The sequence below is a fragment of the Rhinolophus ferrumequinum genome, chromosome 16, assembly GCF_004115265.2.
Source record: "Rhinolophus ferrumequinum isolate MPI-CBG mRhiFer1 chromosome 16, mRhiFer1_v1.p, whole genome shotgun sequence".
Lineage (NCBI taxonomy): Eukaryota > Metazoa > Chordata > Mammalia > Chiroptera > Rhinolophidae > Rhinolophus > Rhinolophus ferrumequinum.
This window is the reverse complement of record NC_046299.1, coordinates 54,007,192-54,030,772: the sequence shown is the minus strand read 5'-3', so window position 1 is coordinate 54,030,772 and position 23,581 is coordinate 54,007,192. Positions and strand designations below refer to the sequence as shown.

General features: G+C 44.8%; 1 protein-coding gene across 29 annotated transcripts in view; it reads left to right on the top strand.

Annotated features, from left to right (window-relative positions):
- Positions 1 to 23,581, top strand: part of KCNMA1 (potassium calcium-activated channel subfamily M alpha 1) — a 708,733-nt gene that overhangs the window by 323,594 nt on the left and 361,558 nt on the right. For all 29 annotated transcript variants that reach the window (XR_004425296.1, XM_033130127.1, XM_033130157.1 and 26 more), the window contains exon 3: positions 22,608 to 22,669. Coding sequence is in view for 28 of the 29 variants with exons in the window: in XM_033130127.1 (XP_032986018.1) it covers positions 22,608 to 22,669 (62 nt within the window). In the remaining variant the exon portion in view is untranslated. The remainder of the gene's footprint in view (positions 1 to 22,607; positions 22,670 to 23,581) is intronic.

Sequence of the window (23,581 nt, the reverse complement as noted above, 5' to 3'; positions counted from 1 at the left end):
GGGACTCAATGGCTTCACACATTTATCACTTTCCTTTCTTTTTCTTTGTTTTTTAAAAAATTTTTTAAAATGTTACTTCATTTTTAATTAAAGTTTATTGGGGTGACAGTGGTTAGTAAAATTACATAGGTTTCAAGTGTACAATTCTGTAACACGTCACCTATATGTCACATTGTGTGTTCACCACGTAGAACACACAGTTCTCTTTCCATCACCATATATTTGATCCCGTTGGAAGGAGAACTTTACTTACTTTTGACAGATTGTTTCCACAGTCAGTGTAGCCACAGTGATCATCTGCTTCTCTAGTCCTAAGGTTTATTATTCCCTGTCCTACTGACAGTTCCATTGGACCACACACAATTTGACGTGATTGTCAGTCGGGTCTATTTGTTGGGTATTCATTTTGTCTCCCCATGGGACATATCTATTGGTTAAGAGAGAGAATCATATTTTATGTTCCTCTTTTGTCTTCCAAAGCACCTAGCAGGCAGCCAGAGTCACCGTAGGTGTTCAGCATATTCTTTCCAATTTCCTAAATGTGAATGTCGTTGGCCAGACTTGCACTAAGTTGCACAGATTGTCACAAAGGTCTACAACAGAGCACACTGATTATATACATGTGATCAGAGGACGCACTTGAGAAATAAGCCATGCTCATTTTTGAACGGGGGTGAGCACAGTGTGATTTAGCCGAATGGGCAGCTCCTGGCATTGATTACTGCCAGGGTATAATGCTTTAATTATTTGGATGGAAAGGAAACATCTCTATCATTCTTTTTTTCCCTTTGATGAACTATTAGCAACGGAAAGAGCTCAATAGCCCATTTCCAGGGGATAACTGAAGACTTCCAAGGCACCTTTGTAAATCAGCACCCTCCCCTGGCCCCTGGTGCGTGGGGTCACGTGTAGACGCAGGGAGACCAGTTAGGAGCATAGTGTCAGAATCTGGTGAAAGGCGATGATGCTTTGGACTTGTTTTGATTCAGTGGGAGTGTGAAGTGTGTGATCTGATGAATCTACTTAGAAAGTAGTTCCATGGATAAGTGATCAGAGCCCTTCTAGTGATTCCAGAAGTCCAGAGCATGGGCCCAGGAAGAATGCCGCTCCCAGTTTGGAGACACTCCCTGTCCCTGGAGTGAGCTGTCGGGGGCAGATCTCGGGTGCTGGTGTCTGTTGGGGTCAATCCCAGCTTCTCTGATGGGTTGGCACGTGGACCTCACAATCCTCTCGCTGATTCCTCTCCCCGGGAAGGTGGCATCCATTATTGAGATGTTTTAAAAATGCATCAGCTAGCTGGCCACCCCCATCCTGGGCCCGGCCACATCATGGAAAGCTCTCAGGGTGCAGCCTCTGCATGTTGCATTAGTTGACCTCGTTATTGTGAGGAAGGGCCTGGAATCTGAGCCCCTCTAGCCGAGGTCCGGGGGTGTCCCTTCTTGTTAGGATCTGGCCTGGAGTGCAGCCCTGCAGACACGGCCAGAACACGGGGGGGGGGGGGGGGACATGTTGGCCACACTTCCTCTCCCCCGCTCCTCCCCTGGGGGAGGGAGGCCTCTTTTGAGGGAAAGCAAAGCTCTCAATAAGGCAAGGATGACTTGCTGAGCACATCTCAGCATCTCGCAAGGTGGAGACAACAAAGAGAAGGGATGAAACTTGCCGCCGGCAGCCATCTCAAGAAGGAGTGGTAGTTATAAGAATCCCAGGTTTGTGGAATTTACTGCTATGGGATGTTGGGCAAAGGACCCAAAAGCCCTGAGCCTCAGTTTCCTCAGCTATAAAATGGGGATAAATAATAATAGTACTTATCTCCTAAAGTGTTTTGTTTTGTGGGGATTAAATGACTCAATGTAAGTAAAATATTTAGAATAGTGCCTGGCCCAAAATATATACCATATACACGTGTGCTGCAGTTACTATGATATTATTATTAATTTATTATACGTTATATCTGTATTATATTATGTTTCATAGTTATTATGTTATTAGTATACTCCAAACCAGGCCTAATCACTGGCCTTTTGATGCCTAGGACCTGTGGATCGGTTCAGATTAGTTACTGGATCAATCTGTGTGAACCGTAACACAAACACCTCGCATGGAGAACCTACTGAGCCTGGATCTGTGTAGGAAACTTCCCATCTATGAGCCACAAACCAGCAGTGTCTGTTTTAGAGGCCAAGAAACCAAAACGTCCAGAGGGCCCCACAGGTGGTTGAGATCAGGTCCCCTGCCTTCACGTCCAGTCTCCTCTCCATGGTTTGTGTTACAATGCCAGGTCAGCAAGTGTTTCTCGGTGTTTACTGCCGGCCCAGTGCTGAGTGAGGCACTCAGAGGCGGTTATTGCTGATCTGAATCAAGACCCTGAGTCTGCATGTCTAGGGTTGGGCCCAGGCCTCTGCACGTTTGCAGGGGCCTCTGGGAGCTTCCAGTGGAGGTGGCCTCAGCACATGCTCCAGGCACACTGGTGGAAGCTTCCACAAAGGATGGCCTCAGTTCCTGAGGGCTCTTAGTATGGAGGTGATCGTCAAATTGAGCACAAGTGCAGAGCAGCCACCGACGCTGCGCGTGGCAGAGCCTGTTCTGAAAAGCGGCTCAGTTAACCGATCAGAGCCATGCTGCACATGTGTCCATGGTCAGCGAAGGACACGCCGTGTGGCACAGGAGTGGAGAAACTTCATACGTCGGTCTTCACCGACTGCTCGGATTTGTGAATGTGGAGAAGAGAAGTGAGGGCGGTGCTCGTGGGGTCACCACGTGAAGGAAGCTCAGAGGTATATGGCATGTGACAGGGAGGTGAGGCTCCCACATTTCCTCACCTTCTCTGGTGAACTGAAGACCTTTTCCGCCACATCAATGGCTTTCTCACGTGCCTTCGTCTGCCTTCTCCAAGGGGACCCTGGGAGGAGACATGGAAGGCCACATAAGTTCACTGTTTGGTAAGACAAATGGAAGAAAAGGCATTGCATAGATGGGTTGGACCTTGGTGAGTGCTGGGCCTCCCTTCCCTTCGCTTTTTCCTGGCGACCATGTTGCATGCCGCTCATGTCCTTCTGCCGAATGACGAGGGCAGACCAGCCTAGCCTGCTGAGAACTTCCTGCAGAAGTGAGTGATGGCGATCTGTTTAGTGGTTTTATGGTAGTTTTAGAAGTCTTGTGTTTGTGAGTAGCTTGACCAGGTATGCCCTCTCTGGGTGAACAACCCCTGGGAACATGGCACATTGAAGGCAGACCGTCTGGGCTTTTCATTTTCTTCTTTGTCATGCATCCCCCTAATTTTGCCTTTGTCTCTGACTCACAGTAGGGTCTTGGATAAGTCAGTTCCTCACTGGGTCTCAGTTTCCTCCCCAAAGATGCAGGCCCAGGGTTAGATAACCTTGATGATTCCTTCTCAGAGGAACGCCTTTTTGAATCGTTGGAACCATCCTAGGTGTTCAGGTCTCTTGGCTTGGAGGAGACTTCCTCCTTCACTGTTAGGTACCCAAGCAAGGGCCCTGGTTTCCTGGGTTTATTCTCCTTTGAACCTCTTGCGAGAATGGAGTTAGTCAAGAAGTGGAGAAGGGAATCCTGACACCCATGGCTATTCCCTCCCACCTTTGCTCATGACTGTGGCATTGGTAAAGGCTGTCTGAGGTTAAAGCTGTCCAACTGGGAAGAACCTGTCAATGGAGCTGACCATCCATGCTCATCCAGTGACCATCCATGAAGGAGTCTCAGGTGGGAAGCCCTTCCATACTCAAGACAATCATTGCCAAGGTCTTGCACTAAAACACAGATCTGAGCAGGGACATTGGGATTATTCACTGGGTGTGAACTGCAAAGGAAGCAACAAGCAGCCCTATTCCATCTAGAGGGAGAAAATATCCAGACGCTGCGGCAAGCCAAGTCCCACCCCATCTCCGTTTTTATCACTTCCCTTCTCAGCTTCTCTCCCTCCAAATCTCACTTGTGGCAATGAGATTTACCATCCGAGAAAGGGAACGTAAGGGCAGTTGGCTAACAGACCGAACTTACTCCATTTCCTCTGACAATCAATAATTATTAATCCCCTGCATTCTCCTAAAAGCTGTACACCTGCCTCCCTTTTGTGCCTCTGGGATAGCAAATGGAGCCAAAATTAGCCAGCCAAGGCTTGTGCTGCCCAGTGCACGTGTGTTGGTGATTTTGGCGTAGGCTGCGTTTGCTAGGATGAAATAGTAGGCCTTACCACCAGGCATGGCTCACAACTATGCTAGTGTCTGTGCTTTATTGGACAATAAATTAAGGCCGAGCACTGCCAAGGAAAGAGGTAAATGGACAGGGCAGCAAACACGCTTTGAACAAGGAACATGGCTTTGTTTCTCAGTAGCATCATTTAAATGATTAACTCAGTAATTGTGCAGGTTCCTTGATTGGGGGTGGGCGGGAGGGATCTGAGTAAACACATTTCTGGGAGGAACTGTGTGGGCATGCTCACTGTCTCTGGGGGATTGGGGAAGAGGAGTTTGGTTTAGGAGCCCGGGTCCTGGGAAAGGCTTGCCTTTTCATCGTGGGTGATATAAAATCTGCCTGGGTTTTAAGTCTATAAATAGTGTGAGGTTCCCGGCTGGCTGTACCTGCAGGCTACAATCAGAACGGTCACACTTGAAGGCGTTAGGAGACATTTTTGACGATGGGCCATGGTCATTAAGTGCATCCCGTGGCTGGTAATGGTGAGCGAGAAGGAGAAAGGAAAAGAGACTCTGGGGGGAAGCTCCTTGTGTACAATGCAAGTACCACAAAGCCCAGAGACATTCTAGATATTGTCACAAAGGAACACCTTCAAGGCTTACAAGGAAAGCAACAGAAAATTAAAAAAAAAAAAAATCCCTCCGTTTCCCGGATGTGCATGTAAACATCAGATTGTGCTTGTCTTGTCATACCTAATTTCTGGAAAGGGTCTTCTCCCCACCAGAATATCAGCGGCACAGGGGGCTTTGTCCCTTGTTCTCTGCAGTAGTCCCTGTGCTGGGAACGGTGCCCAGCACATAATAGGAGATTAGTATGTGTGAGTCAGTGAGATTATTACTGGACTGTGTTCCAGCCTCCTTATTCTACCCATGATTCCTTCAGAGCTGAACCACACTTCCATCCGCTCCTTCTGCGACCGCTCCCACCTGAGTGACTGTCTCCTCCCCTACTCACCTGATTAACTCTTTATTTTATTTTATTGGAAATTGAGGCGTTGCTTTGGACAATCTTCTCTGTTGTCTCCGTTTGACATTAAAATCTGATAATATTGATCTTTTTCTGTCCATTCCACACATTTCAGGTTCTTATAAACTTTTAAACCCGGGTTTCCCTAGGAATAGATGAGTTGCGTAAATGCGAATTCAGTCCGTCTTGCAAGTATAACAGCTTTCCATAATAGAGCCAGCATGTAATAAGGACATCAGAAAATTATTTAGCCTTTATGGATTTTTACCCCCAACTTCAAATGATTGGTCTGTATGCTTAATCGCTCAAGAACTCAGCTTCTATAGAAATTGAATTTATATTTGCCTGTGACCAACCTCCTGATTTTCATTTCAGAAAGACAGAAAGAAAAGAGGAATGGGAGGGAGTGGGAGGAAGAAAATAAAAGAGAGAGAGAAAGAAAATATGGATGTATATTGTCCATAGCTTGCTTTATTCTAAGTTTTGAGGATTATTTATAGCTATCTTTTAGAAAATATTTACAAAAAGTAAATGCCATAAGATTTGAAACTGGAGAAGACAGTAGACAAATTGATGCTTCTTCTGCCTTAGGGAACGTTGTCTTGGTGACTTCTGATAAAGGGGACTTTTCCAGCTTTCTCATCTCTCATGCTCATCATGTTTCCATGTATCTCTTCTTGGTAGGGGGATTTAGAAGAAGTGACAACTCCTTGCCAAGGAATAGCTTTATTGGAACAAATTATTTGCAATAGAAATGTGTTTACTAAGATCAGTGCCAGTGTAAATGTAGTGTGCTGTATGTATCCCTGGCAAAGAATCTTAACGATGACTCAAAGCTTTTCTGAAACACTGCCCTATAATTAAAGAACATCAACTTAATGATCTAACATTTAACATTCTCTACAGTTTTACTCCTGGACGTGAAAATAGTTGCAAAAATAACTTCATTCAATTAGAGTGAGAAATATAACACACACACACACACACATATATACTCGTATATCATTTTACAAATTATTATTTGTAGAACTAATCTACTATGTGTGACTGCGCAAATTAATTTAGGGACTCTGCTTTATCCTTCACATTCCTTCAGCAACAAATATTCATTGAGGACGTGCCTTGTGCTGAGCAGTAAGAGGGCCAGAGGAAGAATGCAACGTTCAGGACACAACCTTATAGTGTCCTGGGCTTGTAGTCTAGTTTGGGGAAATAAGACATATACACAAAAATAGTTAACCATATACCGGTATATCAAGTTGTATGGAACGGAGAGTCCTCCTCGTGTGGAAAATGAAATGTGCTTTAGAATATCAAGCAAGGAGAAGCAGGGGAATCTATACATCAAGGAGGGCATTCATTCATTTATTAATTCATTCACTAATTCTATATAAAGCACCTACTATGTTGCAGTTGTGGATTTGGGTGTTGGTAATATAGCAAGGACAAAACTGACCAGGTTTCTGTCCTTACAGTGTTTATCTTGTCTTGAAGTCAGACAAACAATGGACAAGTAAAGAAATAAATAGACAAGGTGATTTCAGGGAGTAATAAGTAACAAGGAAATGAAACAATGTGAGGGGACAGGTTAATGCTTTGAGCACGTGCACACTTCCTCCCATGTTCATGATGCAATTTTAGAAAGGATAGTTGGGAAAGGCTTCTCTGAGCAGCTGGCCTGAGCTCAGGTCTGACTAAGGAGAGGGAGCCTGGAGAAGCGGTGGCGCTCTATCCTTGCCTTGGAGGACCGGGAAGATATAGTTTGGAGAATGGGAAAGGGACAGATATTTTGGAGCATTTCAGATCATCTGAGCTCCTTTTCTCCCAAGGCTTGAGGCCGCAGTGTTTTGCATAAGGTAAGAAGGCAGTAAATATTCCTTGAGTGAATCAATGAATGCCACTGGCAGCCAGAAGGTTGGTAGCTGTTTACAGGTGAGAGATTTTTGTGCGTCATCCAGTAAGATCAGTCTGAGATGCAAGATACCAGCATACTCAGTGTCCAATTGGCAGCCATTGTGCTGGAAATTTATTTATTTAACAGTTACTTATAGAGTCCTTACAACATGACACGTGTATCTTGAGTGCTTCACGAATATGAACATATTTAATCTTTCTAACTCTTGGAGGTAGATTCTCTTCTTGCTCCCCTCTGACAGATGTAGGACCCAAGGCACAGAGAACCATCCGCTCAAGGGCACGTGGCTGGTAAGTGTCTGGGTGTTCAGTTCTAGTCTTTGGCCGCTGTGCTTTCCTTTCTATAAGAGGAGCGAGCACCCATGTTACTCAGAACATTTCTGTGTCGTCCTCCTGGACTGGCAGAAGGAGCATAGGGACCTTTTCAGTTGGTTAAGAGGTCTAGAGCTGTGCCGCCAAAAATAACTTTTTTGCAAGGATAGAAACATTCTCTCCGTGCTAACACAGCAGCCCCTTGCATGTGTCTTTGGAGCACTTGAAATGTGGCTAGTGTGACTGAGGAACTGTGTTTTCAAATTTTATTTAACTTTAATTAATTTCAGTATAAACTTCAAAACTGAAGCCATGTAACATAATTTTCTCTTAAGCACAACTTTGTTGTTCAGTAGGACTAATTTTTTACTAACTGCAACAACTTTTATATCACATTGTAGTAGATGTGTTGGGCATACAGGTTGTTTCTAGTATCTCAGTACTTTTCAATATTAATTCCATGTTGATGTAAAACTATTTTGGATATATTGGGTTAAATATAAAGTTTTGTAAACATGAGTATCACTTGTATATTTTTTAAAATGTGCCTACTATCAAATATATGGTGATGGAAAGATAATTGACTCTAGGTGGTGAACACACAATGTGAGATATAGATGCTGTATTACAGAATTGTACACCTGAAACCTATGTAACTTTACTAACAATTGTCACCCCAATGAACTTTAATTAAAAAAAAAATGTGCCTACTAGAGCGGCTTGAGTTCTATTATACTGGACAGCTCTGGCCTAGAGTTCACCCTCATCCACTGGAAAGAGTGCTTGAACAAAGAGGAAATACCTGTTGTGCTTTGGTGGACATTGCGCCATCATCCTCATGACCGTGGGCGTGGGTCCGTCCCATCCTCATGCCAGTTCCCAGGCACCAACTCTTGACCCTGTGCTGTTGTAACTTCCGTTTTGCAGATGGACTGCCATGAGCTAGAGATTTGTGGGAACTCATACCTCACACATGCTCCCCGTTTTGCTCAGAAAGCTATGGATTTCGTTGGAGTTGGGGGATCTCTGCACTTGCGCCTACTCATAACTTCTGCCCTTGCCTGTTTCTTGGCAAGGACTGAGGTCCGCATTGCCACCGGCAGGAAGCAGCTGTCCGCTCATCCCCCTGCTTGAGGGCCAAACCCTGCACCTGGACCCACAGATGCCAAAGAGCAGGGGATGAGATGCCGGTGCTTGCTCGAGGGACCCTGCAGAGCCACGGAACAGCCTGCCAAAACAACAAAGGCTACTGAAATTTCAGGCAGCAGCAAATGGCCCAAGCACTGCCAAGCTCTGACTCAGTCCCTAGCTTCACACGCCATCTGTATCCCCCAGAGGTCCGCAGCCACCCTATCAGCCTTGGTTTCAAAGAGGGGTGTGGGTGTGGGTGTGTGTGGAGAGGCGAGGCTCCCCACTGACTGAGTTAACTGAGGACCACTCTCCCAGGGTCACTCAAGTGGAGACATTGGAGAAGCAGGTGGTCCCCACTTTGCCAGCACCGAACCCTGACTCTCTCTACTGGGCTTTCGTTGACTCAGGCCCTTGATTGTTGTTGTATATTCCACTTCCCTCTGCTTTAAGAGCCCTCCCAATCACTGCTCGGGTGACCATGGTTTTCAGATACATGTAATTAGTCATAGCCCAGGTGGCGCATTGGAATTACCTGAGAGTAAGTTCACTTTTAATATATCAGAAAAATACTGATGCCTCGTTCTCCCCCCAAAGATGCTGATGTCACTGCTTTGGAGTGTAACTTGGTGCTTTGGGTTTTAAAAACTCTCAAGTTCTTCTCCTAGAGGAACGGATACATTAAATGGGGGCGTTCTCAAAATGTGTCAGAATTTCAGAGGATGGAGGTACGGTGTGCTTGTTGAAAATGTAGATTTTTGAGTCCTTCTTCAGAAATCTGAAACCTTTGGGATGAGAATATTAGCAAATGCATTTCTAACAAACAGCCTCAGGAGCTCACAGACACACTACGATTTCAGCATCACGGTGGTAAACCACTTACAACTTGCATGGATTACCTTGTGTGTAGGAAGAGAGCCAAGAAAGAGAGTTCCACTCAAAGCAGGTAATCTCTAACGGTGAAATGTCAGGATCTTAGACGGGGCAGGTACTTGGGGGAGGAGGAGGGTCTCCCAGAAGCCACTGAAGTGATGATGTGGAGGTGCCTGCCTATTCCTCATGCCAGAACTGGGGCAGCATCTCAATAATCATTCGGGGTGGGGGACACTGCCTGTGTGCCAAGGAGGGCATGTCGCTGAGGGGCCAGGCCTCCTTAGGTCATTCTCCTTCCCAGGCAGAGGATTGCGGGAGCTTCTGCCAGGAAATGCTTGGGTTGTGTTTCTCTGCATTAGTGCTGTGTCTTCTGGGGATCACTTCATGTTCAGTGCTTGTGTTCAGTGAATCACTCCGCTTACACGGCAGCAGGCCAGAGCCACCCTCACTGCCAAAACGGAGCAGCCAGGTGTGGCCGTGTGTTCCAGCCCGTCCTGTGCAGTCGAATGTGTTCCTTAGAAATAGTAGCCACTGTGGAATTAGTTGCTAGTATTTTGAAGATTTTTGCATCTGTATTCATCAGGGATACTGTCCTGTAATTTTCTTTCTTTCTTTCTTCTTCTTTTTTTTTTTTTTTTTTTGTAGTGTCTTACTCTGGCTTGGTATCAGGGCAATGCTAGCCTCATAGATGAGTTTAGAAATAGTCCCTCCTCTTTAACTTTTTAGAAGCATTTAGAAGGATGGGTGGTACTTGTTCTTTAAATGTTGGTAGACTTCAACTATGAAGCCATCTGGTCCTGAGTTTTTCTTTGTGGGAGATTTTTTAGTTTGATTCATTCTCCTTACTTGTCTTCGATCTGCTCAAATTTTCTGTTTCTTCATTATTCAGTCTTGGGAGGTTGTATATGTTTCTAGGAATTTATCCATTTCTTCTAGGTTATTGGTTGTACACCAATTTGTTGGTATGTAATTGTTCCTAGTCATTTATGATCCTATGTATTTCTGTGTTTTCACTTGTCATGTTTCCCAGTTTATTTATAATTTTATTTATTTGAGTCTTCTCTTATTTTTCCCAGGTTGGTGTAGCTAAAGTTTTGTCACTTTTGTTTACCTTTAAACAGAGAGAAACTCAGTTTCTTTTTTTTTTGTAAAATTTTGTTTTCAATTACAGTTGACATACAATATTATATTAGTTTCAGGGGTACAACATAGTGATTAGGCATTTATATAGCTATGAAGTAATCACCCCGATAAATCCAGTATCCATCTGACACCACACATAGTTATTACAATATTATTGACTATATTCCCTATACTGTACTTTACATCCTCGTGACTGTTTTTATAATTGGCGATTTGTACTTCTTTATCACTTTCCCTTTTTCAGCCATCTCCTCATTGCCCCACCCCTGAATCTGAGAACCATCAAAATGTTCTCTGTATCTATGCATTTCTTTCTGTTTTGTTTGTCCATTTATTTTGATTTTTACATTCAAAATATAAGTGAAATCATATTGTATTTGTCTTTCTCTGCTGACGTGTTTCACGTAGCATAATATCCTCTAGGTCTATCCATTTTGTCGCTAATGGTAAGATTTCATTCTTTTTTATGGTCAAGTAATGTCCTATTGTATAGATGTACCACCTCTTCTTTATCCAGTTGTCTATCGATGGACACTTAGGTTGCTTCCATATCTTGGCTATTGTAAATAATGCTGCAGTGAACCCAGCGGTGTATATATCTTTTTTGAACTGGTGTTTTGGGTTTCTTCGGATAAATACTCAAGTGGAATTGCTGAGTCATATGGTACTTGTGTTTTTAGTTTTCTGAGGAACCTCCATACTGTTTTCCATAGCGGCTGCACCAATCTGCAACCCCACCAACAGCGCACGAGGGTTCCCTTTTCTCCACATCCTTGCCAGCAGTTTTTTGTTGATTTATTGATGATGGCCATACTGAGAGGTGTGAGGTGGTATCTCATTGTGGTTTTAATTGCATTTCCCTGATGATTAGTGATGTTGACCATCTTTTTATATGTCTGTTGGCCATCTGTGTGTTTTCTTTGGTGAAATGTCTGTTCAGGTCCCCTGCCCATTTTTAAATCTGATTTTTTTTGGCACTGAGTTATGTTAGTTCCTTATATTTGGAAATTAACCCCTTATCAGATGTTTTATTTGAGAATATCTCCTTCCATTCAGTGGGTTGTCTTTTCATTTTGTTGGTGGATTCGTTCACTGTATAAAAACTTTTTAGTTTGATGTACTCCCATTTGTTTATATTTTCTTTTGTTACCCTGCCTGAGGAGACATAGCGGACAAAGTATTGCTAAGAGCGACGTCAAGAGTTTACTGCCAATGTTTTCTTCTACGACATTTATGGTTTCAGGGTTTACATTTAAGTCTTTCATCCGTTTTGAGTTTATTCTTGTATATGGTGTAAGAAAGTGATCCAGTTTCATTTTGTTGCATGTGTCTGTCCAGTTTGCTCTACACGATTTATTCAAGAGACTATCTTTACACCACTGTATATTCTTGCCTTTTTTGTCATAGATTGATTGGACCATAAAGGGGTGGGTTTATTTCTGGGCTCTGTATTCTGTTCCATTGATCTATGTGTCTGTGTTCTGTGTGAAGCCTTTTGTTTCCAAAGCAAGTGTGAGGCTGAGAGAAGCAGGAAAGCTTGTGTTACCTGACTCTGCTCACCCCGCCCCCATCCGCACCATGTGCCCTATGAGGGTGGAGTTTGTGGTTTTCTGACTGTTGGGCTCTCGTGAGCCAGGGCTCTGGTTACCCTGTGTGGCATCACTTAGCATCGGATTCTCCCTGGACCACGGGGAGAGCTGTGAGATGTTGCAGGCATGGGGGCAACAGCTGGGGCTGTGGTCCTTTCTAAATGATCAGCAAGTGAGTGTTTGGGGGGCATTCAGCCCCGGCTTGGGGCAGCATGACTGCCTGTGTGGAAGTGTGTGCTGCATTGGCCCTGCATGCTGATTTTCCAGGCTGTGGGAGTGGGAACTTGTGAGCATGCGGAATGCTCACTCTTGAAACATTCTACTTCCTTCTGGAGGGTTATCTTCTCTGTAAGAATTCAGTAGTAACTACACACACACACACACACACACACACACACACACACACACACACACACAGATAAGCCCATTGCCTGAGGTGAGGGAAGGGGGAGAGATATCCGAGGTGGGCAAGCTAGTGCCTTCTCTCTGGAGACCTGGATTTACCCTCTGTAAACCTTCACAAACAGGGCTCGCCAACGTCAGTCCTTTCCCAGATAGTGTTTGCCAAGGCCAACCCGTTCAGGACAGTCAGCAGTCAGTTCTACAGAGGAGAAAATGGGGTGTGATTCTTTTGGAATCAAGTGCGTGAACATGCACATCCATGGTGAAGGCCAGCGTGGGGCAGATGACGGATTCTGAAGCCTGCTCCTGCTGTATTGTTAGTGGAATAGTTAGTTGTGCGTTGTCTCTGGCCAACTCTCTTGATGCTGAGGGCTTTGGTGGCACAGCTTGCTGCCATGCATTGCCAGTCGTTTCTCGAAGCAACAACTTTGTTGGCAACATCATTACTGTGGAAGAGGGAAAGTTTGGGTCATTTCTAGGGGTGACTTTATGGTCCCGCCAACCCTCTGAGGGGCTATGACCAAATCATGACTGCAGCTCGGCCTTGAGGTTTGCAATGGGAGAACAAACGCCCTGTGTCTACTCCGTTATCTTCTAGAGGACATTGTTCTGTGTTTTTAAAATGGTTGAAAGCCAAGGGCACGCCTCTCCTCTTCCCTTCCCCTCTCCTCCCCTCCCCTCCGCTCCCCTTTCCCCTCCCCCCCCCCTCCTTTTTCTCCTCTTTTTTCTTGTTTCTTTTTTGTTTGTTTGTGTTTGTTTTTTACATTGTGGTGAAGGGTATACTCTTTTAAAACTGCCAGTCATGTTTGGGACTTCAGCTACAGGTGCCAAAAGACACAGTAGGTTCTGGCTCTAGTCAGAACCCCTGATCCCTAAGAAATTCATAGCCAACCTTGTGCACCGGTAATAGACAAAGATGGGAGTGGGTGGGGAAGGTGGGGGCCCATGTAAAGTCTCTGTGGCTAAATGGAGATAGATTCTGGAAACTAAGACATTCTAGCTTACTAAGGGATAAGATCAAACATCCCAGAATGGCAGGAGTCACTTGTACGTGATACAAGTTCCTTGGAGACACCCACTGCCGTTGAAAGGACAGGGAATATTCCTCTGAGAAAGTGATTATGTTTTAGCTTTGAAATGTAAATATTCTGCTGGATTCTACTTGCAGGTTCTCAGAGCTTTTCTTCCTTTTTTTATTGTGATAAAATACACGTAAGATTTACCATGTTAGCCATTTGTAAGTGTACAATTCAGTGGCTTCAGGACATTCACCGTGTTGTACAACCATCACCACTGTCCATTTCCAGACCTTTTTCATCAACCTAAACAGAAACTCTATACACATTAAACAATAATGCCCCAGCCCCCCTGGCAACCATCACTCAGCTTTCTGTCTCTGAATTGACTCATCTAGGTACCACATACAAGTGGAATCATGTATTTGTCCTTTTGTGTCTGGCTTATTTTATGTAGTGTAATATCCTCGTGGTTCATCCATGTTGTAGCATGTGTCAGAATGTCCTTCCTTTTTAAGGCTGAATAATCTTCCATCGGATGTATAGAGCACATTTTGTTCATCCATTCATCTGTCAGTGAACACTTGGGTTCCTTCCACTTTTTGGCTGTTGTTAATAAAGCTGTTAGGAACTCGGGTGTACAAGTATCTGTTTGAGTCCCTGTTTTCAATTCCATTTGTGCCTTTAATATAAGAACTGGCAAGATTTGAGAAGCAGGACAAAGATGGCCATAAATTTAGTTCTCGGTGACAATAAGTGGCAACTGGCAACCTGACAGTGCTATAGAGGTTTTCTTATCTTACAAACCTAATTAAATTAAAAACCCAATTGGCCAAACTCACATGCACTTAAGCCAGACAATTTTTCCAAAAGTTCATTAGCTGCAAACTTGGGAGCGCCACCAGCAGATGGAACTTTTTTCTCTCGATGTTTCAGTAATTGGACAGGAAAGGTCTTTCAAGCTTTAGACCTCAAATGGAAGAGTTTATCTTTCTTGCCAATGCATCAGTTTTAATGCCATTGATAAAAATATACAAAAATCAACCTTTTCAGTTTTCTGATGCAATGACATTAACATTTCAGTGTCATTAAACCTCAACTCTCAGGAGCCACACAGGTTTTAGGGAAAAGTTTCTGACTTAATGTCTCAAGTGCTCTCCGTTTCTTCAGTTTCTTATTTCAGTTACAATAAGTTACAGCCTTAGAGGAACACATTGAGCTCTTCTGTATTTTTAGGCTGTGCAAAATGAGATGAGCATGTTCAATAAAATCCAGCTAAGATAAATGACACTCCTGTGACAATTAGGGAACACTGTCCTGCAGAAGTTCACATAGCTCGTGCCCCAGAATTGTGTCACCCTGAGCCTTCAGAAGGGAAAAGATTGGACAATTGGCTTAGCATTTCTGCCCGCGAATCTTCTAGGGGGGAACAGAAAAAACAAGACACCGGACCCTCTACATTTATTTGCACTAGTCACAGTCGCCTCTGCCCTCTCCAAAAAGCCCACGATTGCACTGAATTTGGGCTATATGCCAGCAAAAGTGTGATTTATAATAAACTTGGTTTTTTGTAGCTTACACTCAGAGGGAGCCCTATTGTTGTCCAGGGCTTTCTTTTTATCTGTAGTAATTTTGAAATTACCTAATTTGAAAATGGAAAGCTACAGTGCTGGGAATGGAGTTGGTGAATCAATATTGACAGAGACCCAAATTTGTGATTGATCAGTGATTAGTTTATCTCTGTGTTCCTTGCAGCCTGTCTGTGTGTGCGCGTACATTCATACGTACATATTCATGTATTACTTATGCATTTACATTATTTTGTGTCTCACCTCCTCAGGACACGTGCTTCCCTTTATTCCCACAGAGTCCTGGCCCTGATCCCAGTCTAAATTCTCAGCTTCTTCACCTAACACACCTGACATCTACCACCTTTACTGAACCTGTGTTTTCTCCACAGGTAGTTTCCCTCCCTCCTCTCTGAGGAGATTGCTTGTTTCTTCACAGCCCAGGGACCACTGGACACTTGGGCCCTCCATTGCTCCTTCCATCCTTGTGCAGTACTTTTTTTCTTGAGACTCCTGCCATCTTCTTAAAGATGCCTCAGTCTGTCTACTCTCCCTGATGCTGTCATCTGCCTACCTCCACGCCCCTCCACTATTCAGATGGCTTCCATCCTTGACTCTTTCTGTTCTCAACTTCCACGCTAGCCATCACCTTCAAATTTGTCCACCTGCATCTTCTGAACAGTGTGTCCTTCTCAGGTCTTTGACCTCCTCAACTTCGATGCATGTCAGCCAAGTGTCCCTTGCATCCTGCCATCCCAGGGAGCTACTCCTCTCCTCTGCCTAAGGTTTTCCACGCCAGAATCTCACTCACTGAGGGTCTGTAGTCTTCCAGCTCTCTTGCTTTCACTGTGCCCAGTCTCCAAACTCATTCTCCAGTCTTTTCTTCAAATACTCGTTTCACGAATATTTCCTGAGCCATTTTCACTAGCTTCTGGGAATTTAGTGATAAGTAAAAAAGGACATGCACTCTGTCTTCATAGAACTTACAGTCCAGCAGAAGAGAGAGGAATTCATCAAATGATTGCACAAAGAAATGTAAAATTGCTGCTCTGCTAAGTCCTACAAAATACTGCTCATGGAGGAACTCCCTGAGTTAGGTGGGTGGGGAAGGAAGTGACAGTAGAACTGAGATCTGAAGGATAAATAGTCTCTCTGAGGGGAGCCAAGTCTTCTAGGAGGAGGGATGTGCTTGTGCAAAGGCCCTGTGGTAGTGTGGGGCAGGGCACATGTTGAATAAGAAGAACTGAAATTTCCCTTGACTGGAGTCTAGAGAGAGAGAGTGTGGTGTATAAGATAAAGCCAGAGAGAAAGAAAAGAGCTGAGTTTTCGGCACCTTGTAAGCTGTATCAGGGACTTTTTTCTCCATACCAAAAACCATGGAAAGTCATTTGAAGCAGTTGAAAGGGGTCCCTCTCTAATTTATATCAGATATCTTAAAAATCCAGTCAATTTTACACTGAGTATGGCTTTAAAGTACTGCATTTTTGGAAGAACCAGATTTAAATGCCCACAGATTCATAGGCATTTTTACCGAGGCTTCCTTATGTTCGAATGGTTTTACTCTTATCTGGAAGTCTCATGGATTTTATTTGAATGCTATAATTCTAAATACCAACTACTAAAATCACTTCTTTCTTTTTGCTTTATTTCATGACTACATCTACACTTTTACCATTGTTTGGAGTCTTGGTGTCCAGTGAATCCACTTGCAGCATTTTTGTGTAAGCACCTGCTTCAGTGAAATGTAATGTGCCAGAATGGTATAGACTGGAAACTTAAGGGGCCTTTGGATGTTTACATGCCATTGTCAAAATATTGTTTTTATACTTACAAATCTCTTGTTATTTATGATAACCAAAAAAATATGGGTTTTTTTGGTGGCAAGATTATATCATCTTCCATTGAGAGCCATTAATGGTGAGGAATGAGAAAAACCTATTACTATACCTGCCAGATGGTGAAAAAAAGAAACCATCCTTCTCTTTTTCCCTTAAGAAACCACTTAGAGACTCAGAGTGTGAGCTTCTTGCGGTGAAAGCGACAGAAATGTGGGCTTTCCTGAGCGTCACATAGGCAGGAGACCCGGCGGCTGGGTCCTGCCCCCACTCAGTCCCCGAGAGCCACGGCAGAGCCGAGGCACAGACCCAGGACGGCGCGGGTCCGTGGCCCCTCTGGTGTGGTCTTGCTTTTGTTGGACGCCATGCTGCGTGACCAACTGATTGCCCACTGGAAACACACACGGTGGACCCGAGGGTCCATGGAGGTCCCACTCGTAATTCCAGGAAAGAAACAAGCCTCTCACCCAGTTTAGTGGCTTACTTTATTGTCATCATATTGAATTATAAGTATGTACACATTGCATACAGTTGGCATAAAAGAGGGCTGCGTTTTTAAGCCCAAAGTTTTTAGTTCTTTCCCTGTATGCAGTCATCCATCAAGGTCCCCACCTGATAACCACCTGTTCCAATACCCACATTTCAAGGACTGGGCACCTGGGCCCCAGAGACGTTAACTGATGTGCTCATGAGCCTACTGCTTCTTGGGGCAGAGCTGAGAGTCAAACCCAGGCAGGTGTCCTGACGGGGGGTCCAGTGCTGTCCGTGCCACTTGTCCGTCATGACGTGCCTGGGGTCTGCCCTTCCCTAGAACAGCCAGGGGGACCTGGCATATCAGGAACTCTTCTTTCCTCTTCCTTGCTTTCTGTTCTCCCTTCCTCTTCCACTCTGGGAGTTTGCAGTGACGGTGCTGTTACTTTCTTCTCCCATCCTTCCTTGGACGTTTCAGAAGTGTCTGTTTATATGTGTAACATGGACCAAATTCACCGGGGACGCCTAAATAATTGAAACTTCTGGATTCCATGCTCGTTGAAGGCAAAGATCAGGCCTGAGTTACTAGCTATTTTAGTTTTCTGTTTCTGTGTCTCTCCCTCTGGATCTTGTGCCTAGGAGTTCAATAAATGTTTGTTGGAGTTAAGTTCACCAGACCAAACATTATCATTTGGATGTTGGGATGATGTTATCTCTCATAAACAAAATGTCCCCGGCTTATTTTGTGTCTATTATTTCCGTCTATTATTGCGTCTATTATTTCGTGTCTATTTTTTTTAAAATATAGTAAATGTTATTGTATACAAATTGTACCTCAATAAAAATAGTCATATGCCTTCGGGACCATGTGTGGAAAATTGTCCATTTTCAGAGGGGTTGCTGCTACCAGGAGCTGGCTAGGCCCTGACCAAACACGCAGAATCATTAATTAGAGTCATTTGTTCTGCTGGGAGCTGATCAAATGTGTAAAACCTGCTTGGGAGAGAATTAATTCATCTTCTTCTCTGTACTTTTCAGAGTACTTCTCACATGATTCCCAAGCCTGCAGGCCTCCTGCATGTGTCCTAATGGGCTAATTGTTAAGGAGACGTTTGTAAATTAATCTTTGACTTGAGCTGAGTGGTTTCCTCTCGTGTCTTTAATTCAGAGACGCCCGTTCTTGGCCTCACATCAGATTCACTGGAGGAGTTTGTTAAAAATAGTCGCCCAGCTTCCCCCCCTCCCCAAGCTCAAGATTCTCCGGTTGGTCCCAGAGTGGGATGAGGGCATCTCTGGTTTTTTAAGAAAAGCTCCTGAGGTGATCAGAGCTGGTGGGAACCCCCTTTGTGGGTGGCTCCTTTCAATCTGGGTCCGAAGACCCGTGTAGCCTCACGTGTTGATTGAAAGCATTTGGGCCCAAACCCGGCAACACAAAACCAGCTTCTAGAACAGGCAACGTCTCTGAAGAGCCAACTTGCCTGAGTCGTTTGCTTCACATCTGTGGGGACGGAGTCCCAGAGAGCAGTGTCCAGGCTCTCGGCCTCAGTGGAAAGGTGCTGGCTCAGGTAGTAGATGGCCATCAGCTGTGACTAGTTGGCCATCAGCTGTAAGCAGTGAGCCATTAGCCACTGATGTCACTGCCATGGCTAAGCTAGGGGGTTGGTTGGATGGCAGAGAAGCAGATGGCAGGTTGCAGCCAGCAAGTGGGTTAGCTAGCGTGGATGGCAGATCGCGAATCGTGTGGCTCCTGCTTCTTGTGTCTTGCCCGGCCGCCAGCGAGAGTACCCCTGTTGGAGTACTGGCGGATGTTTGCTTTTGTGTCTCGACCAGCCGCCATAGAAACTATACTGGTATGAATCCCCTGTCTGTGGCTCCGTGGGTGTTCCTTTTTGGCCTCACCATATTCTGCGTTCTTATGTGGGGAGCGGGACCTGAGACCCTGCATTACAACAAGTATTTCCCATCTCAGGTATTAACGGTTTTCTTGACCTCATCTTACCAGGTCCTTGGGGCTTCCGTGCTCCTTCACCCTGGGCCTGTAGAAGCACATGGATGGACACCCAGTGGCCTCTCTCCTTACTGACGGGCTTTGAGAAGAGACACGTGTAGGAAGAAGGGATATTTTGAGAAAGACAGTGATATTGACTAGAGCCCCTGTGGTTCCTCCCCTTCCTAATTCATTCTTCATTTAGGCGTGTTCCACCCAGGCAATAGCTTATGTGTTGACCATATCGGTGCCGTACAGTTGAGCACTGCTCACATGAACGAGCAGAGGATTTATTTACATGAGGATTACTCTCCAGAGGACTACATTTTATGACTCCCGGTGGACTTGTTTCTTTGGTTTTTCCTAGGGCCTTATGATGCATAGCAGATGTGAAATAAATACTTAGATGATTATTTGGGGGCTTTCTATAACATAAGCATTACCATTTAGGCTAAAATTTAATCGTTTTGTGTAGTCAAACTAAATGTTTTCTTATTTAGAGTAGGGGTCTCAGACAACAGGGGAGTTGTCAATGAGACAGAGATGAGAGATGACAGAGAGAGAGGACACGTCCTTTGCTAAGGCCTGTAGAAGGTGCGTCTCTGTTGGGTTTGCGTTTTCACCGAGAAATCCAAAGCGTTGATTTATTTTCTGCAGCACCTGGATCCAGATCCAGCTTGACAATTTAATCAAGCCTGGCGTGATACGGAGGCATTTCCCAAGTTTAAAAATCACACACACCGTTGTTTCAATACTGAGAAACAGATCCTCTCCCCATCAATCATTTTATGCCTGGAGGCAGATGGGTGGGGGGACAGTTTGGCACTTGAGAGAAAGCCTTCCAGCTGAACCCAAGCGTAGGTCCCCTCGGCAGAATCTTCTGTTCCCGGGAACTTGGGAAGTCATGTTCCTCCTGGATTTCTTCCCTCATCTTAATCAGAGACATGCTGATATTTGAGAGGAGAGCAGGATTCCTTCCCTCTGTCACTGGCTGAGTTGCTTAAATGAGCTGCACGTTATTTCCCATCACAGGCCAGTTGGAGACAGCTGGGACAAATTAGTATCAGCTATAATATTTTGACCACTCCAAGGCCGGGAAATCATCGCCATTGCAGAAGAGGTCAGATTTTGAGCTCCTTTCAGAATGATGGAGATGCCATTTGAAAGGACTTCCTTCATTTCTTTCCCTTTTCCTTTTTCTCCTCCTTTCCTTTGCCCTCCCCTTCTCTTTCCTCCTCTCCCTTCCTCTTTTCTCCCAGCCTCTCCCCTCCCACCTTTTCCTTCCTCTCCTTTCCAGCTTTTAATGGAATAAGCCTGACAGAAGCTCAGCATTCACACACAGGCGCGCACAGACACACACAGACACACAAAGCCGAATTGACAGACCTTAGTCTTGGATCAGCTGTTTATGAATGAAGACAAGGTCCTTCCCCTCTGTTATGGCCACGCCCCTTCTCCGTGCAGCATTTTGGGAATGAGGTCAGGCCAGGATCTAACTGCTTATGTCTCAGAAATAGCACAGGTCAGAATCAAGCTTAAGCTATTTGTTTTGCTGTCTCATTCAGATGATGGAAAAACAGAGGCCTGTTTATGTTTTTATTGGTTCGTCTTTGTGTATAACTTTGCAAGGGATGAATGAGCGTGTGTGAGGGGAAAGACTGAGGTGAGCTGCCAGGGGAATTAGCACTGGGTGGATGGTAATTACAGACTGCAGGAGTTTCCTTGGATCCAACTGGGGCATGTTTTAGTCTTTAAAACAAAATGGAAGAATAAAATAGGCCCCAGTGGCGTATTAACATTTGCTTTCCTAAGGAGAATTTATCAGGTGCTATGAAACTGCATATTCCTCTTACAGTGTCCGGTTGTTTTAACGGTCTGTTTTCACATGTGTAGCTCATTGTCCCTCCTTAGTAGCTCCATGGAGCTTTGCAGTGTTTTAAATGAATATCAAGATTTCATTTTCTATCAGCCACTTTGGCACACACACACAGTACAGATATGTGTATGGGTCGGTCTCTCACACACACACACACGGCTTGGGTTTGCCTAGTCTACAGATACTGGGATTCATTTCTATCTCCTAACCAATGCCAGAGGGATGTTAATAGATACTCGGAGGAGATCGACACATCTAACGCCCTTCAACCTGCAGTCCCTTTAGGATATGAGCATGTTGAAAAAGTATTTGTTGAGACCTGGCATGGTATGGGGTGGTGGTGTTTACCTTTTGTTCTCAAGCTTAATTATTGGCTCTTAAGGTAGCATCTTTTTAAATTTTTGACAAATGAGAGTGTTGAGTGAGCCCAGAATCCGCCCAGTCTGCTACATATTCCTTTGATGGACTTTAGTGTGACAGGTATCCTCTGAAGGAGATGCCAAACTGTCTTTTATATCAGTGGTGATTAATTTTGAGTAAAGAGTGTAAAGAAGAACAAGGATTGTCATCTAGCTGGCATGCCTGATTTGGCCGTCTGCACCTCAACGGTTTCCAAATTCCTTGAGAAGTATTATAACCCTCCCGCTCTCCCACACACACGTATTTGTACATGCAGCAAACTCATGTTTTTCAATTGATGGTTCTTGTACAGAAGCAAAGTGAATGAGTGGTTGTCTAGGGTTGGAGAAGGTATGGGAAGTGTCTGTTAATGGGCCTGAGTGATCTTCCTGGGAGAATCGAAACGTTCCAATGTTCTGAAACTAGATGACAGGGATGGTTGCACAATTTGGTAAATTTATTCAAAGTCATTAATGGAATCGTACGTTTCAAATGGTGAATTTTATGGTATGTAAATTCCACGTCCGTAGTGCTGTTATAAAATGCTATTCCTGTATCTGCGTTCTCTTGGGGGCCTGGGTTACATATAGTAGAACCGATTTTTACCTGCTCTTTCCCCACTGAAGTGTGTTGACTTCAGTTGTAGAGCAGCTGGATCCTGAGACAGCCGGGCCAGATCAAAACGCTGTGTCTTAGGCTGCCAGGGTCCGTCCTGACCCCTGGTGGCCGGCAGCGAGGTTGCTGCCCACTACAAGGCAAGGAGCCAGTGTTGGGGAGCCAGGGGATGGGATTCCCAGGCAGGCATCAGAAGGCAGCTGGCACCATGTTTCTGAGCTGGGGCCACAAGGGTCATAAAATGAAAAAGTAAGCACTCCAGTGGTCCGCTTTTAAGTGATGGCGTTTTTCTCTTCTTTTCCAGGTGGTCTTAGTCTTTGCTCTCAGCATTGGTGCACTTGTAATATACTTCATAGATTCGTCCAAGTAAGTATGCAAATCCATCGTCTTGCCCTCTTTTTTTTTTTGTTTTGGTTTTAAACACGATCACGAGTCTTTCCATTGATCAATTGATTTACTTTCACACCAACCTTTGCAAGAGCTTCCTAATGTGGATGACTTTTAGAAGAAGGCAGGGTTGTCTGGGCAGCTGTTCTGAATGCGAAAGCAAACGCCCACAGGATGGCTGCCTGGGATCTGCTGGTTAGAGGGAGGAGGGGTGTCTGAGGTCCAGCCTTGTTGCTGGGCACTGCTTATTTTAAAATCGCTATTTCCTGATGAAGTATTTCCACTGAAGATGTCAAGAGATTAAGAGAGTCTTGGTGTAAAATTGCAACCTCTGGGAGTGTTACAGTCCAACTGGTGAGGATATGAGCCATTCTTGCCATGGTGGTACGGTCCTTTGGTTATTAGGGTTTCTAATGCTTTAATCTTATTGGAGGTCAGTTAGAAAGAATGATGCTATCCTTTGTACCTGCCAACCAAATATTCAGCTGAAGCATCGCTTGCTGGTATTTCTTGACTTGTGAAGGTAAGGAGATGGGACGGATGAGTTCATGATGATTCCCACAGGTGGAGGACCATGGCCACCTGAGAAGTTCTAGAGTAGACACTCATGCAGATCCTGGGGTACCAGCTGAGTGAACTGGTGCTTCGGGGTAAGCCTGGGGTGGGGTCTGTGCGACAGATGGTGAAGGCTGTATAGGAGGCAGACGAAGTCACTGAGCAGAGCTGCTAGGTGGAGGCCAGTTCTGCTGTGGTCCTGCAGGTGTCACCCCTGGGTGCATCCTTTGTTCTAAGTATTCTATTGCAATCTTGAAGTTGACAGTATCTGGAGCTGAGCTGGTCTGACTGGCCTCTCTGTGGTGACATGAACTTGACAACTGGACAGGGGCCTTG